The sequence below is a fragment of the Conger conger genome, chromosome 1 (assembly GCF_963514075.1).
Source record: "Conger conger chromosome 1, fConCon1.1, whole genome shotgun sequence".
NCBI classification, from domain to species: domain Eukaryota; kingdom Metazoa; phylum Chordata; class Actinopteri; order Anguilliformes; family Congridae; genus Conger; species Conger conger.
Window position 1 is genome coordinate 67,888,204 of NC_083760.1, and position 16,461 is coordinate 67,904,664.

Consider the following 16,461-nt stretch of genomic DNA (forward strand, 5'->3'; position numbering starts at 1 on the left):
AAACAATCCTTGCAGTCACTTTTTTTGATCTATTACACAGTTGGCTTGCTGGCTGGAACAAGAGAAAAAAAGGAAGTACTCAACTGTGTGAATGAATTTCCATTTCCGATTCTTGCCCTCTGACCCCAGAAGCTGTTTCTGTGGAGCTGATTGGAGTGGACTGGGTGTGAGAGGGTGTGGCGGGGCTGTATGTTAGGCTGGGGCTGGGGCCGGGGCCGGTGGGGAAAGCTGTGCTCGCCGTCCGGTTGATGGAGCCCTTTGTACTGGTGCTGTGCTTCAGTCTTTGTGCCGGCAGACCCCCCTCCTCCCTCAGCCTCACACACACATCGCAAAGCCTGGAGTCCTCTGCCACACACACACACACACACTGCTCCTGACTGCACATCTTTTCATTTATACAAAACAGCCTCATTAAATGTGAAACACTGAAAAACATGACTTTTTAATGGAAAACCTGCGGGACACAGAAATGTGTTTCCATGATTCAAAAGGGTACAAGATTTGACATATTCTAGTGGAATGAGGAAAAAATGCAGAATTTTGAAAATTTTTGTTTTCTCACCAGTGCCAAATTCCACTAAATACTAGTGTGTAGTCTTAATATTCAGATCCTGTTGGACAATGAACAACATGAAGCTCTGTGACCCAGTTGTGAAAGTGCACTGAGGGGAGCAGAGAGTTAACTGATGCTGTGTGATCCAAGTGTCATCCTGGCACCAGACAAGTCAAACAGGCCCATTGTTTATAACAGGGGTCAGTCCTGTGCTGGGCCCCAGGCCTCTGCGGTGTGTAATCCAGCTCTGGGCTCCCCTGCCTGGCTTTATAACCCAGCTCTGACTCATGGGCTTGGTAGCCCGTCTGACGTTTTTTTGTTTATCTGTTGCCAGGCGACAGCCACTGCTGGGATACAGCAAAGTTCTGGAATTATGATGACCCTCAAGTTTGAACGGCATACCCCACCCTATCCGTTTCTCAGCTTTCTATTTTTTCTCACATCTCTCGCTCTCCCCCCTCTCTTTCTTTTGCCCTGTTCTCTCTCTTTCTTCTGCCCTGTTCTCTCTCTCTCTCTCTCTCTCTCTCTCTCTCTCTCTCTCTCTCTCTCTCTCTCTCTCTTTCTTCTGCCCTGCTCTCTCTCTGTGGGAGCATGATTTTATGGTAAAGACATCAAGTTTTGTTTTGGAAATGTTGTGTGTGTACTGTGTACCATAGATACTAAAGTATATTAAAGATTCTAGAAGACTATATTAAAATGTATTCTATTTTATAATATATTGAGGATGGATTTTAATGTATGTAATGTTTGATCGCTCAGCTCACAGCCCCCCACAGTGGTTTTGGCATACAGAACCCGTAGCAGTTCAGTACCAGAATGTGTGTCACATGCCAATTGAATGGAAATTGTACAGTTAATCAGCCTATTATGAATTTATGGGATTATCCAATAAGTTCATTGCGGGGGGGGGGGGGCATTAACAATTTGCCAGGATGGGTCATCTTCGCTATTGCTGCGGTAGGATCACAGTTGTTCATACCTAGACAGGAGTAGACAAATGTTATACTGTAATATTATTGTAAATGGAAAAAGGCGGTGGTCTCATTGGAGATATTTTCTTAATTGATTACAGTCTCCGATGTTCACTCTCTGCATCTAAACTTTTGACAGCAATCAGTTCATATATACTGTATATATCCTATTTCAGTTCATTTTTAACCAGCTCGGTCAAATGAGAGCTGGATTCTATTTTCTGCTGTGGTGACCTGGGGAATGAAAGTGGACAGAATGGCAGGGATTTTGCAGCCAGATGGAGGGGGTTGTAAGGTGGCCAGATGTTGGGGAGCCTGCTTGGTTGGAGCTTCACCAGGACCCCGGGGTTAGAATCCCTGCTCTGAAGTGTGCCATAAGACCACAGTAGGTCAGGGCCTCTGTTTAACATCTCATCTGAAGGACAGTTCATTCTACAGCACTGTGCTTTAATGTTTACCATGTTATGGGAGGCTGAGGGGTTCATCCTGCTAAGATACAGAGTAAACGTGTGGATGGGCCCCGTAGTCTAGTGTTGAATCTTTAGTGTCGTGCCAAATGTGTCAGGCAGTGCAGCCTGCAGCCAGGCAAAGAAGGCCATTTCATTACGCACCAGCGTAGACTGGTTGAGCAGTGTTGAAGTGTGCCCTCTGTAGCATCAACGCACATGCTTGTTTTTTGCTCTACCAAAGAGTTAGTGGACATTTCAGTTATCAAATGGGTCTACAGATATGCTTAGAGATAAATTGACTCGATAAAATCGCTGAGAGAAATATTGGAGAAAATGAATGCCAAATCGTTGACCGTTTTCTTCTTTCGTGTGGCTTTGCCTTCAGCAGGAGCTTGTCGGAGCAGCAACACTGACCCTAGGGGAAGGGACCTGGGAAAAGGGCAGCTGATGTAATGATGAAAAATATTGTGCCTCTTCTGTGTATTCAGGCCTGGCTGTTCCGGAAAAGGCCTAATGGGAGTGTTAAGCCCTTTGCTCGGCAGTATAATCCCTTTCGCTTGACCTACGATGGTAGGGGTCAGGTAAAAGCCATTCAGCCCATTCACACCCCCGTCATCATTGAAGTGGTATTTCCCTGTGCTGGCATTTCCTCAGTGCTGGGCACCGCAACTGGTGTAACCGGGCTAGTGTGAGTTTGAAAAGAGCAATTCATCCAACCTAGTACCTAAAAAGAGTACAAGATTGTGTTAGAGGGGCATTATATTGCCGCCCATGGACAGTGATGCCATTTTGGGAGTTGTAGAGTTGTTGGAGAAGTGATGGTGGTAGAGGGGAGAGGGGGTGGTGGTGGGGCTGAGGCGGGTGAGTATATTTTTGGATGGTAATCAGCAACATTACATGCTGGGAGCTGGAGAGGCTGGTTGAAGGCTATATTGGCACCACTTAGCCACTCTCTGTCCGTGCAATGATGTCATCCAGGGGCCTTGTGCCATTTTTCACTGCTATCAGTTTGAGTATTTGTGTGCCTTAATTTTCTTGTGTGTGTTTCTTTGTGTATGTGTATGTCATTTATTTAATGACAGAGTCTGTTTTCATTTACCCTCTTCAACTTTGCCCCTGCTCCACAAAGTGTGAACAAAACGTTGTGAAAGCCTAACGGATAAACACCAGCCCTTTCAAATTAAATGACCTTTGTGTATTGTGTGTGTAAAAAGCACAAAATGAACTGAAAACATTTTGCCCCCATAATCACAATCCTGGGAATTATTGTAAGAATATTAATGAGCTACAGTAATCAGGTTCTGGGCAGTCTCAGAAGCAGAATAAACCTGGTATATTCACTCAACTGATGGAGTATTATGGCCAGACTGTGCATCTTTCTGGTCTCCATTCAAACCTCTGATCTTCCATGTTCGTCTAAAGCTGTATAGTACCAAAATATGGCATAGCACTGCGCCATGTTTGTTTGGTTTTCCAGTAGTGAGCTGAGATGCGGAAAACTATTAGGATCCTGCTCTCCATTCCCCTCATTGCGCAGTGGCAGTATCAGACTCCTCCTACGTTTGGGATGGATGGTAGTTGAGTTTGCTGTTTTGGTTTCACGTGGTGTTTGACACCAGATGTGAACGCTCACTCCTTCTCTCTGATTGGACCAGCACTGGAACGGAGGTCACTTCTCAGACCAGCTGTTGAAGGCCTCGATCAACGTGACCTTTAAACAAACGCCTCTGGCCAAATTGTAGGGGGGCAAGCTTTTAAAATGAACTATTTAAGGTGTAAAAAACATTTAGACTAGTACAAGGCCCATGTTAGCAGCTGCCATAGTATTGCTGATAATAGATAGTGTTGGACCCCCTCAAACGAGATGGCTCATCTCTAGGGGTTATCCATTAATACATTTGAAATTATGTGAGATATTTGATGTGAGGTGCAAGTCTGAAAGTGCTATTGCTTATGATGATAATTCAGACATTTATGCAATATAAAAGTAGTGATTATGTTAATGCTATTGTATACAAAATACAATTTTATATTAATGCAATGTGTTTAGTTACAGTATGCATGAACGCAAGACGGTTAAATTATGTCTGCTAAGTGAATGTTTTGACATTTCATAGTGCTCAGCACCCTCTGAGAATGTAGTAAGATCCATCTGTCCAAATGTATTCCGCATCAGCATTTTCCTTCTGGCACATCCCCCAACATCAGACTCTGTTCAGTCACATGACCCCTCTGGGTGGAAGACCATTTCAGGGCAGGAGGCTGTAACCCACTGCTCTCATGCTCCTCTCGCCTTGTGTCCCTTGGGTGAGCATGGGGAGGATTTTAGGTATGACACCTGCTCTATGTATAAGCACACACTGACACACAGGCACGCAGACACACACCAGGAACATTGCGGCTTATTCTGTCCTGGGGTATAATGGTGGATTTGGGACAGGGAGGGGCAGGAAAGGAGGGGCGGCCTGCTGTGCCTCCCAGGGTCACCCCCAGAGACACTGTCAGCAGAATCAGCTGTTCTGTGTGACACGCAGGCTTGTTTACTCCATTTCCACTTATCACTGCTCGAAAAAGGAATTTGCTGTCCTTTTGGCTGTGCCACTGTCTTTATTTACACTACCTCATGTTATATTGTGTATATGCTTAATGCAGTGTAGTTATATAGGTTTGATTGAATGGTGTTCTGTAGATCTTATTACTGCATATCGAACCCGTATATTCAGTGTCCAGTTGCATGGTTGCTGCCTTTCTGTTTTTTCAGCTTTTCATGCTTACTTTTGGTCTTCAATAGGTCTGACACCTTCATTTTCTAAAGCAGTGGCTGCTCTTCTTATCACAGCTGCACTCAAACATCTCCATGCTGCCTATTACCTTCGCTATTTCTGTTTTTGACTGTAGTGTGTATGGGAATATCTGTGTAGTGTGTATGGGAATCTCTCTAGTGTGTATGGGAATCTCTGTGTAGTGTGTATGGGTATATACCAGTGGCACCAGGCAAGATTAATTGAGCACAGAAAAGTATTTGAATCCGAAACAATTGCAGTGAACAATGTATTACGGCCACAGGAATGATTATATGGACTAAATGGTAACAGGCTCCATAAACTTCAGACTGAAAAGGCAAAGCAGACATACAAGGCCACAACAAAGATGGGTGTACCTTATAATGAATTCCGGGCAGTGAATTCTCTGAATTTAAGCATGCACAGCTGTTACAGGGAATTCCCTCCTCCGAAGTGTCTCTGCACCCTTCCATTGAAACAAAGACACCCTCTGGGTTTTTTTTAACACTGGTCATCAGCAAGTAGGTCAAAGATTTGAAAATATTTTCTCTATGGCGCTCCCTTCGCCCACACAAATGCCTGTGTAACCTGACTGAGGCCCGTTCTCTAAATATCTGTCTGTGTGGAATGTAATCTGATACAGTAGCCTACATTGGCATATCCCATCCAATTCACTTGCCTTTTCAGCCTGTGCCTGTACTGTAAATCTGGGTCTGGCGTCGCTGTTTGACTTCTCAGTAAGGCACCTCACCGCATGGCTTCAGTGAATATTCATCTGCACAAGTCACCTTGTATAATGGCTTTGACTAAGCAAAGAAATACATTCATGGACAATGTACACTTTTCAATTTGAGCAAAAGTCAGTGTCCACTGCACTGCTGTTTGCATGAGCCCTTAGGATGGCCTATTGGTCTTTTTTTTTCTTTTTTTAAAACTGTGTGTGAATGTCTCCCTGGCCTGGACTATGCCCGTATTCTTCGTGACAGAATCTTTGTGACCCTTGTGCTGTGCTGTTGAAGAGCAGATGTAATTTATCTATAGATTGTAGTGGGGGTCCCCCTGACCTTCAGACAGTGGACTTCTAGTACCTGGATAGTCAGAGAACTGCCAACCCCCCCCCCCCCCCCGACTAGGCACTCTTGTCTGTGCGGTGTGCTCTGGGCTGAAAGAACAGGAGGAGGGCGAGGGAGAGGGGGGTTGAGGGGCCGTAGTTCCCGTGTCACATCCGATTAACCACCCAGCACTTTGCTCATTAGTGGCCCACATTCCGTCACTGTGTGCAAAGATCACGCCGTGTGGCCCCCACCCCCCGCTAGCTATCTGTCTGTCTCCATCTCTCTCTCTCTCTTTCTCTCTCTCACCCTCTATCTCTCTCTCACTCTCCCTCTCTCTCACCCTCTCTATCTCCCTCTCTCTCACCCTCTCTATCTCTCTCTCCCTCTCCCTCTCTCTCACCCTCTCCCTCTCTCTACCTGTCTCTCTCACACGCCCTCTCCCACTCTCTCACTCTCTACCTCTCTCTCTGCCCCTCTCTCACACGCCCTCTCCCACTCTCTCACCCTCTCCCTCTCTCTCTCCCTCCCTCACCCTCTCTCTCTCCCTCTCTTACTCTTTTACACTCTCTCTGGTGACTCTTCTACTGTGACACATTCACTGTGTCTACATTTACACACTACATCGCTCCTCTCTCCCTCAGTTTCTCTCTCCTTCACTTGCTTCCTATCCCCCTCTCTTTAGGTATTGCCCTTTCCTGCCCCCCAACCCCCCCCCTGGTAGATCTAATGAGTGGTGACAAGGATGGGGTCTTTGTCTTCTAGTCTGAGGCACGACTTTATTGTCTCAATAAAGTGATTTATGTTTCGTGTGGTTCATTTTCCTCCAAAGGGTCTTTTTGGCAAGGAACTGATTCATGTACATGTAGATTATTTTCTGTGTCTTACAACCAAAACATTTGCCCCTTGATACCAAAGTGCCATACATCTTGATACCTCATCCTAAAATTACTAGAAAATGTGGTTGTAAGGAATTTAAATCAATGAAGGTCTCTTGGCTACAATAGGGTACAGATGAAGTGTTGTTTATAATAGCCCAGTTCTTAAAACAATCTTTGCTGGCCAGGTGTTTATCATAATGACCACAGTAACTAAAAGGCTCTTCATGTGATTGTGGAAGCAGAGCCCTGGAAGCTTTATTTAGAGCTGAATATATGCCGGTGTGATGGCTCAGGTCTCCTCTGTTCTCTGCTTTCTCCTTTGCCAACAAAGCTTTGGTTTTTCACCAGAACCAGAATTTTGGTTATATTTAATGGGTCAGGCTGCTTAAGTATTTATTTGACAAGCTGTTCCGTACCTAATCTTAACCGATCATGATTCATGTTGCATTGAATTTGTAACCTGAATTCATGTCGCGTTATCTTTGAATGGACCTTCAGGAGTCCCAAAACTGTGATGTGCACTTTGTTACTTGCCAACCGTACAGTAGTTTGTGTCAAAATTACTATTGTAGTTGTGGGGTAAAGCTGTCATTTAGGGAGTGATTATGTTTGTTGTTTTACACCCTCACACCCTGTGCAAAGTTCACAAGCAGGGCAGGTCTCAAGTCAGAAGGCCTATTGGACCTTAAATCATTCACGTAACTGGTCCGTGGAACTCAGAAGTGCAATTTAAGAATCCCGATGAGATAACTGAAACTGTGAATCCAGTTCCTACATTACATGACATGAAATTGCATTCCTGAAAAGACACTCTTCATTGTTCTGTTTTGTGCTAGTGTAATACCTTATTTGCCAGAAACGAATGTTGAAAAGTATGCAGCAAAAATGAGATGTAGCCTAATGATTGTTGTGAAATTGAATGTTGCATGACTCCTGGATTTGAATCGTGTTTAATGCCACTGTCTCCCCCCTCCCCCTTCTATCTTGTTTATGCTGTTGGATATTTGGGATTTTCTGTCATCTTCCCCCTCTCGCTGCTCACTCGCATCCAGAAAACAGACCAAGGTGAGTACTACAGTATATCTTGGACATTCCTTTTGTGTGTGTGTGTGTGCGTGCGTGCGTGCGTGCGTGCGTGCGTGCGTGCGTGCGTGCGTGCGTGCGTGCGTGCGTGTGTGCATGCGTGTCTGTGCGTGTGTGTGCAGGTGCACTCAAAATAAGTCTTCAAAACATTTTCCAATGAATCTATAAAATGAAGTGATAACATGATATTGCTTGTGAGAAAGTAAGTACTGTACACTCAACACTACACGGTAGTCCTTCAAGGCATTTCTTTACAGATATCCTCTGAAGAATGCATTCATAATAATAATCATAAGTAAATCCTTTATGCATCAACAGAGGTTTTAAGATCTTAAGAAGGGTTCATTATGTAACCTTTGAGGTATGTTCAAATAGTTTTATTTTTTCTGTTGCTGCAGTTCACTGCTTGTAGCATCTGCAATTCTCTTTTGATAGAGTGAATTGAAATAGTCAGTGAAGTATCCGGTTAATGTCATTTATTGTTTCAAAATGCATGTGAAAAATGTATGCAGTTTACCACTTTCCCCAGTGGTTTAGAGCTTCTTAATTATTGACTTTAGAAAATGGTATGAATAGTTATTTATTTATTTGTCTGTAACCACCTCCATGACCTTGAAAGTCGAAGTCCTTTGTCCCGTTTCTTCTGAAATTCTCTTTTGCCTTTCCTCATGTTTGTGTGTCATTTATATTCAGATGTAATATCTATGACATATTTGAAAATACTTACTGTCTGTGTTCAAAGCCGCATTGTTCAGTGTTCGTTTTGCTATCCATTAAACACCAGTGTGTTCTTCACGACCACAAAGGGTCCGAGCGTGCAAACATTGGCTGATGTTTGTGTTTGCCTGTCCTCTGTAAACGGTGGCATTCCGGCGTGCAGCGCGGGCAGAGTGGATGCATGGTCACAGCAGTGTGGCCCTCGCCCTGTCATACCCTGGAAAATTATGCACTCAGTTTTTCTCTGGAAATGTTTTGCTCGGTTAATTTCTGACAATTGACTCAGCCAAGAGCATTACTGCATCCTTCAGTAAATGTGCCTAACATTTGTGTGTGGTTCAATTCAAATGTTATGTTAAATTGTAGGATCAAAGCTGAAGCTATAATTAGGCGATCTATTTTACGATGTTTGCTTTGGCCTGTTCTTACTAATTTGAATAACAAATGCCCCGATCCAGAGTGACTCAGTTTCTAATCTATGCATGACGTGAGCCTATGTTTACTGTCTACTGAAATATTTCAGATGAATCATATTTTTCAAGGGTATAGCAGCAATGCCTTACCTCACATTTGAATCCGCAACCTACTGCAATGAGATGCACAGTTTGGTTCCCTAACCACCATACCAAAAGGTGTGTTTTTATGTCTGTGATGTCAGCTGGGGCTTCCTGTTTCATGGACTGGCCTGAACTTGAGCAGGACACTGCAGCAGATGAGCCGGATGGGGAGGAGCCCCTCTGTAGTCTCTTAGGGGAATTCTGCTCTCTGCATTCTCCTTCTGTTTGAAGTGCCTTCTGTCTGTGTCTGCAAGAACTGGGGAAGGCCTGTCTGTTGGTTTAGCTCTGCTCCTGTGTGTCTACCTCGCTGGGCAGTAAACATAGTTCATATTTACTCAAGTATACTGAGTAAATACAATTATGTGGTGTAAGCAAATTTTGAATGGAAGCTTGTCATTGACCCACATTGGAGTCCTCTCACTCGATAATTTACGTGATGACTGTACCCTTAACTGACATTTACACCCATCGTTGTGAGAATAAGTTGTCAGATTTGCGCAGAATTGATCAAATATTCTGAAATGACAAAGTGATTGTCTCTATTCTGCTGTTCCATATATCGATTCATTTAGCTGACCTACATTTGCACATAATGTCATAGGGGCAGAAGGAGGATGACTTCATTAACGGGGTGTGATGTCCCAGCCGAAGGAAAATACCAATAGCATGTCAGACCCTTTTCTTGAAAAGCAAATCTTGCGTGCCGAGTAACTGTGAGGACCTGCGGTTAAAACTCTGAGACTGTCCCTTTGAGTGCCATCGCCCCCAGTGAGAGTATGGTGTGTGTGATTAAGCATGTGCCTTGCTCTTGATTAAAGGGGATTAAAATTGTTTTGGGTCAAACATACGGAGCAGAAAATGGTTTTGGCAGCAGTATAATCCTCACTGCCAGCAAAAGGGGCTTAATGTATGTCGGTGTGTGCGTGCCTGGTACTTTTGTACGTTTCGACTGATTGATGAGGACCAGTTTCGTAAGTGGTCCTTAATGCCACTCCAGATCTGTAAGTCAGGGATGGTGAATTCCATTCGTCAGGGGGCCAGATGTACTTATCTTTTAATGAGGAGGTGATTTACTCCATGTGATTTGACTTACCGATAGGAGAGTGGGGCTCCACGGACCTCTCCAGAATGGATTTACTGGACTTACAGTTTTAGGCGCTTGAATTGTAAGAACCAATCAAATGACCTGGCTGTCTTTAGCAAAAATGTAAGCAATGTAAGGGTCAAATCAGTGGGTTATCAACTCTACCCATTTAGAAATGATTGAAGGCTCATTCTCTGTACCCAATTGCTGTATTGCTCTGCTGAATATTATAATACTACAGTTAGCGTAGGGATAAGTGATAGTATGAGAAAGTATGTATAATAATAAAATGAATAATAATTACTTCATTTATATATTGCTTTTCCAGCCAGAACATGGCACCCTAAGCACTTTACAAAAAAAGTGACCACCAAAACATCAGCAGTGAAGATAACAGCATATTGAGATATACAATACAATTAAACTTATGATAAAATAAACGTAATTCACCCAAAAGCCAATCTAAAAGAGTTTTTGAAAGTGAGGAGCCCTCACCTAGAAGGATCTTTAGCTTAGTTGTTAATCTGGAGCATGGGACAGGAAGGAGCTCCCTCTGTGAGGACCTGAGCAATCTGCCAGAGCTATACAGCACTAAAATCTGAAGGAGCTAGGCCATGCTCAGCTTTAAAAGTAATTAATAACATTTAAAAATTAATTCTAAAAATAACAGGAAGTGAGTGGAGTGTCTCCAGGATTGGGGTAATATGTGCCCTTTTACTGCACATAAGTAAACCTCTTGCTGCCCAATTTTGATAGTTGGAGTATCTTAAAGTTAAGAATCCAAGACAATACCATGTTTACCAAAATTTACCAAAATATTGGCCTCAATAATGGCTCTGAATTCCCCAAAGGAAACAAAGACGGCACCTGGAGTAAAACGTTTTCATGAAGAAAACATGAAAGAGCAGTTCAGAATGCATTTCATTAGACTGCTGTAAGTTATAGTGCATAAAAATCAAAGGTGCGGGAAAGACTAGGGGTTCTGTTATATCGTTTTCATAACTCAAACATGGTTCAAACTCAGTGTGAACAGGAGAATTCATAACAGGTTGAACAAAAGCCAGAGGCATTTTTGCCTGGCTTTTTTATGATTATAAATACTTTAAATGAATCACTTGTTTCTAAATGACGCCAATCTGTGCTCCTGATCCTACTTGCTATAAAGTGAGGCGCCCTTCAGCTGAGAACAGAGCGGTTTCTTTGTGACTGACTCTATGGCCTCTGTCCTGTCTCAGTTTAATTCAAGCACTTTTGAGTGGCAGAGTTGTGTAATGGTAAATGGAGCTTGTAACCACAAAGGTTGGAGGTTCAGATCCCCTTTGAAACACTGATCTTCTGTCCTTGGGCAAAATACAATACCTGCATTTCTACAGCTGAAATGTTCAGTAGGGTGAACTCTAACGTGTGGACTAAGGGGTATTATTTATAAGACGGAATTAATTTTCTGAATTATAATGAAATTAATAATAACAGTAACTGCCATAGTGTCCATGTTTCTGCTCAGATAAGCAGACTCACCACAGTGGGGATTATATGAAGTTGAATGGCGTTTGGATGGGCACTTATGCGGGCTCCTCTTTGTTGCTCTCTTCCCACAGGTGTTTGCCTTCGACCACTGCTTCTGGTCCATGGACGAGTCCAACCTCCCAAAGTATGCCGGTGAGTCACAGACCGCAGCCAGGCCAGAAATATGATCACACCCAGTGTAAAGAGATATCGCGACTTATGATTGACTTGTGATTCTTTTGTCTGTTTCAGCTGAGTAGGTCCACTTAAAAAATAAAAATAAAAATAATAATAATAAATAAATAAAAACAAAAACTTTGCTGTCCTTTATCGCTTTTTTCATGTAGTATCTCTGTAAAGGCAACAGTTTCCCCGGCCACGTGGTTGACACCAGCTGCGGTGTATTTGACTGAATCAATGAGGGAATGGAGATCTGTGCTCTGGTGTAAGACTGAAAAAAAACTCCCGCTGGCCAATCCCTCTCCCTGGCAGCCCACCATGCACTAGGCCTTGTCTGCAGAATGCTGATCAGGCACTGAGAAAGAGAAGGGATAAAAATGGAAGTAAGGATGTAGACATCAGTCTCGCTGGAAACAGGGTTTCAGGACATTTGCCTGGAATCAAAGAGCTTGCCAGTCAAACTGCATACATTAACACGGAGTTGTGTTTCAGTGTTGCATTAGCTGTTTCTGTAGGCGAACCTTGTGTAAAATATGTAATGTGAGGCTTCAAGGGGGCTCATTCTGCTAAGGTTTTTGCGCATGGTCTGATATGAAACCCAGAATGTGTCAGTGCCAACTGTGGTTGGCTGCGCTGCAGTGCTGTGCACCAATGAGACTGCTGTTGGCCAGGGATGGGACGGCTTGACAGGGTCGCGTCTCATACCTGAGACCTCCTTCAGCCATGACAGGGTCGCGTCTCATACCTGAGACCACCTTCAGCCATGACAGGGTCGCGTCTCATACCTGAGACCACCTTCAGCCATGACAGGGTCGCGTCTCATACCTGAGACCGCTGCTGAGCTTTGGGCTGCTTGCCTGTTGAGCTGCACATGAGGGGTCTTCCTTTGACTCATGTCTGTGTAAGCCCAAATTGCAGTGGCTGACATTGAGTGCTGGGAAGGAGAGCACATGCCTGCTCATTGATGGCGTAGAGGTTCAGTGCAATGTGCTCTGATAAAAATATGGTTGGGCTTTCCAAAGTTGGGTGCAAAAGGGGGTAAAAGCAATAAAAACTATATTTCTTGAATGCTATTTCAGACATTCAGTTATATTGCCACGGTAGAAATAATTTGCCACAGCGACAAGACTGCAGACAGCCCAGGTAATTGGTCCATAAACACACAAACTGCCGTGATGTTTTCCATAAGTGCTGCACTCCTCACTTGTGTTTTTACTTCAACGGAGGACATTCTAATTCTTTTGCCTGTATTTCTGTGACAACTGTGCCTATTGTGTCAGCGCTAGCCTAAACAAGGGGGGGAAAAGATGGAAAAAACATGTTCACTGGGGAGTGGAAACCGCGATGAGTTATGCAGAAAATGCACATGCTGTTCTATGGAGAAAGTAAAACCCAAGGAGAGCGAGTGGGCCTATCAGTGAACTTATAAATCCTCTTTGTAAGGCATACGCCGCATATCCAACTGAATACTTTCCCTGAGACTATTTTGATGTTTTCCATTAAATGTAAATCATTTTAACGTTCAACCAATCAATGTTAAGTAATACGTTTAAGATAACCAGAAAAGCTTCAGATGCTCTCTGATGGTAGACAAAGGAACACATACAATCCACTTCAGCCTACATTGCCCTTTAAGAATTTCCTTTAATATTGAACCTTGGAAGCCTCACCCTCTCTGTGGAGAGCTGTCATCCTCTGCTATGTTGTCCCTCACAATGATTTTCCAGTTACTTTTTCGCCTCAGTTGCCATGTGTTCATGTTTAATTGTTGCGTAAATTACAAAAAGACAATCTGTTCTCTGTAGGCCCGTGTGAATGAAAGCCTGGGGTTTGTCTTTATTTAGCTCTTTTAACAGCTGGCAGTTCAGCCACAGGCATGGCACTGGAACTGCAGATATGACGTGCCTTTTCCACAGTGGTGTTTTTCTCCTGTAGACAGGGTACACTGTCGGTCATTGGCATGAATGTGCCATCTGCACTTCTTTATGGGTTTTTTTGCCTCGGTTGGTTGGTCCTGTAATTTTTTGCTTTGATTAACAGGTTTTCTAGAATGCCAGAAAGTCAGGGATAGATGTACAGAGAGAGATAGATTTTCATTTGTTTCTGTGTTTCTTCAGTATTTCCCCAAAGCCACAGAAATATACAGGATTTGTAGATATTTCACTTGTAAATGTCATTATTCAGTTTTAAGCCAGAAGAAATATTCTGATATTGCCATGGGGATATTAATTATAATACAATATAATAATAGGTGTAATAATAGTACACAATTGTTATGGTTGCATTTTATTTAACTATTTTAAAAGGTTTTAAAATTGTTTTGTGTCGTGGGAAAAAGTACTGGAATGCCACTGTAGGTTTGCAATAGTAAATTACTGAAATACTATCTGAATATAATATCATTATGTTCGGTGAATATTGCATTGCAGTATCGTAGGAAGCCAAATTTCGAAAAATGCAGCGGTTGTACCACTTTGCTGAATGGTTCAGTTAATATTCTGCTGGTACAGTGTCCTAACTGAGAAATCCCTGTGCCTACACTCTGTGCCAATTCAGATTGACAGAAACTATCAGTAATACTTTTGTTTGCTTTTTAATAGAAAATACTTGGTCATTTAGTACGTGCTGGAACAGACTTTTCCTCAGCTTTACAAACATTCATTGTTTCACAAAGGCCTCTTATAAAAACAAGGAGTGCGTAAGTACAGATAAGTTAAAACACTGCCTGTTTCTGTACAACCATATATACGGCCTGGTGTTTTTTTTTTTTTTAATGTAATACAAAGTAACAAGGTGTCCTGAATGTTGACCTCTTTGTCTGCTAACCTTCATTTTCATTAATCAAATATGAAGACTTAAGCATCCAGTTTTGATGACAAAGCTGCTCACTGAATCCCCTCTCGCTGATGTGCATTTAGGCTGTTTGCGCAGCACACTTTTTTGTGCCGTTTACTGAAGGATAATTTTTCTCTCTTTCGCTTCAGTGAATTTGAATCTGTGTCAATTCTTTAATCCCTGGATTAAGCTATCAAGTGATTATCTATGGCTAGTCTGGCACAGCCTGCTCATCACACACGCACTTTGATGAGTTTCTTCACTAAGTGATGAGCCTGTCTGTGTGCTGCCCCTCTGCTTCTTCAGGGTGATCTCGGGCTGTTTGGGCATGGGTAACACCTGCCGTAGCGGTCACGACCCGAGTGCTTACGTCAGACTAGGAGACCGACGGGTTCGGCCAGAGGTCTTCGCTTTTTAACCTCTACCTGTCTGGCCAGTTACAGATGCCCCACAGCAGCTGAAAGCCCAGACACAACATTCTGTGTGTTTTTATTTGTGTTTCTAAACGATGTCCAGCGAGAGTGTTGGGAATTGTGACCTTTGTTAACCCTGCTGTTAAACAAGGAGAGCTGGATAATTACTGAAGAAAATCAGGCCATCACTTTAGAAGGTACAAGCAGTGTGCATTTGTCTCTACCTGTGATTTGGTCCTGCATTTGTTTAGTTACACATCAGGATCACCAACTAGTCCATTATTCCACACTGCACCCATTCCACACGTCTACCGCAGACTGACATTAGGATGGAAATGGTATCCAAACCACCATCATTTGGGTGTTGCAATCTCACTGATAATCCCCAGAATAAATCAGTTGCATTGCTTACCACAATGTGACATGTTTACTCTCTAATATATATGTGAATACATATAACCATATATAAGGGATACGTCTCACTTGGCTGCCTTTAAAAGAACCAACAACCTCCCATTTAGTACTCTGTTCTTTTGTATCAGTTGTGTCAGATAGCAAGACAGAAGGTGTAGTTTGCTTGTGTGAATAATACACTTCTTCCTGTGTGTTGATGGTTGTATCATCCTCTTTTTTCTAGGCCAGGAAGTAGTTTTCAAGTGCCTTGGAGAGGGAATCCTGGAGAATGCGTTTCAAGGATACAACGCCTGCATCTTCGCCTATGGACAGACAGGTAACTATAATCCACAGAGGAAACCTCTATCCACAGTGGTCATTTTAGAGCAAATAATATTTAGCAAAGCACAAACCAAAATAAATAAATTGGAATTTGTTGTTCAGTGTTACATGCATTTTTTGCCAAATTTGAACAGACACATTAGATCTAGTCCATATTGAGTAAGTATGGTGTCCCTTTTGTAACCAATAAACCCAATGTCTCACTTATGGCAAATAGTTTGGATGTTAGGTCAGTCACAATTGAATACAATTTTAAAAAGGTAAATTTAAAAAATGTAAAAACATGCAAAGTTCTTGATAAATGACACAGAAACAGAAGATCCTGGTCAGAGCCAGTGGCAGTGTGAGCTGGGTCCAAGCCCAGTCAGTCTTGGCTGCAGCATCTGTTCAGCTCATTCCGCATCGCTGCATCAAACTGCTTCCTGCAAATACAGGAACAGGAAGCTTCTGTTTTTCCAAGCATTCTGGGGGATCAATCAGCTCTTCCTTGGAGTTACATGGGTCATATTAGGTCTTTTAACACTTGCTTGTGGCCACAACCAAAGATAATGCATCGGAACCCAAGATGGTGAACTCATACTTTACACTCAAATGGTTTACTTTTCAAATATTTAATGGATTTTTCTATAGTACCACAATTTAAATATTGACAGGAACTCCTT

General features: G+C 42.9%; 1 protein-coding gene across 4 annotated transcripts in view; it reads left to right on the forward strand.

Moving 5' to 3' along the window:
• Nucleotides 1–16,461, forward strand: part of kif13a (kinesin family member 13A) — a 69,792-nt gene that overhangs the window by 19,481 nt on the left and 33,850 nt on the right. For all 4 annotated transcript variants that reach the window (XM_061233742.1, XM_061233751.1, XM_061233760.1 and 1 more), the window contains exons 3-5: nucleotides 7,742–7,754; nucleotides 11,729–11,789; nucleotides 15,702–15,794. In XM_061233742.1, coding sequence (XP_061089726.1) covers nucleotides 7,742–7,754; nucleotides 11,729–11,789; nucleotides 15,702–15,794 — 167 coding nt within the window. The remainder of the gene's footprint in view (nucleotides 1–7,741; nucleotides 7,755–11,728; nucleotides 11,790–15,701; nucleotides 15,795–16,461) is intronic.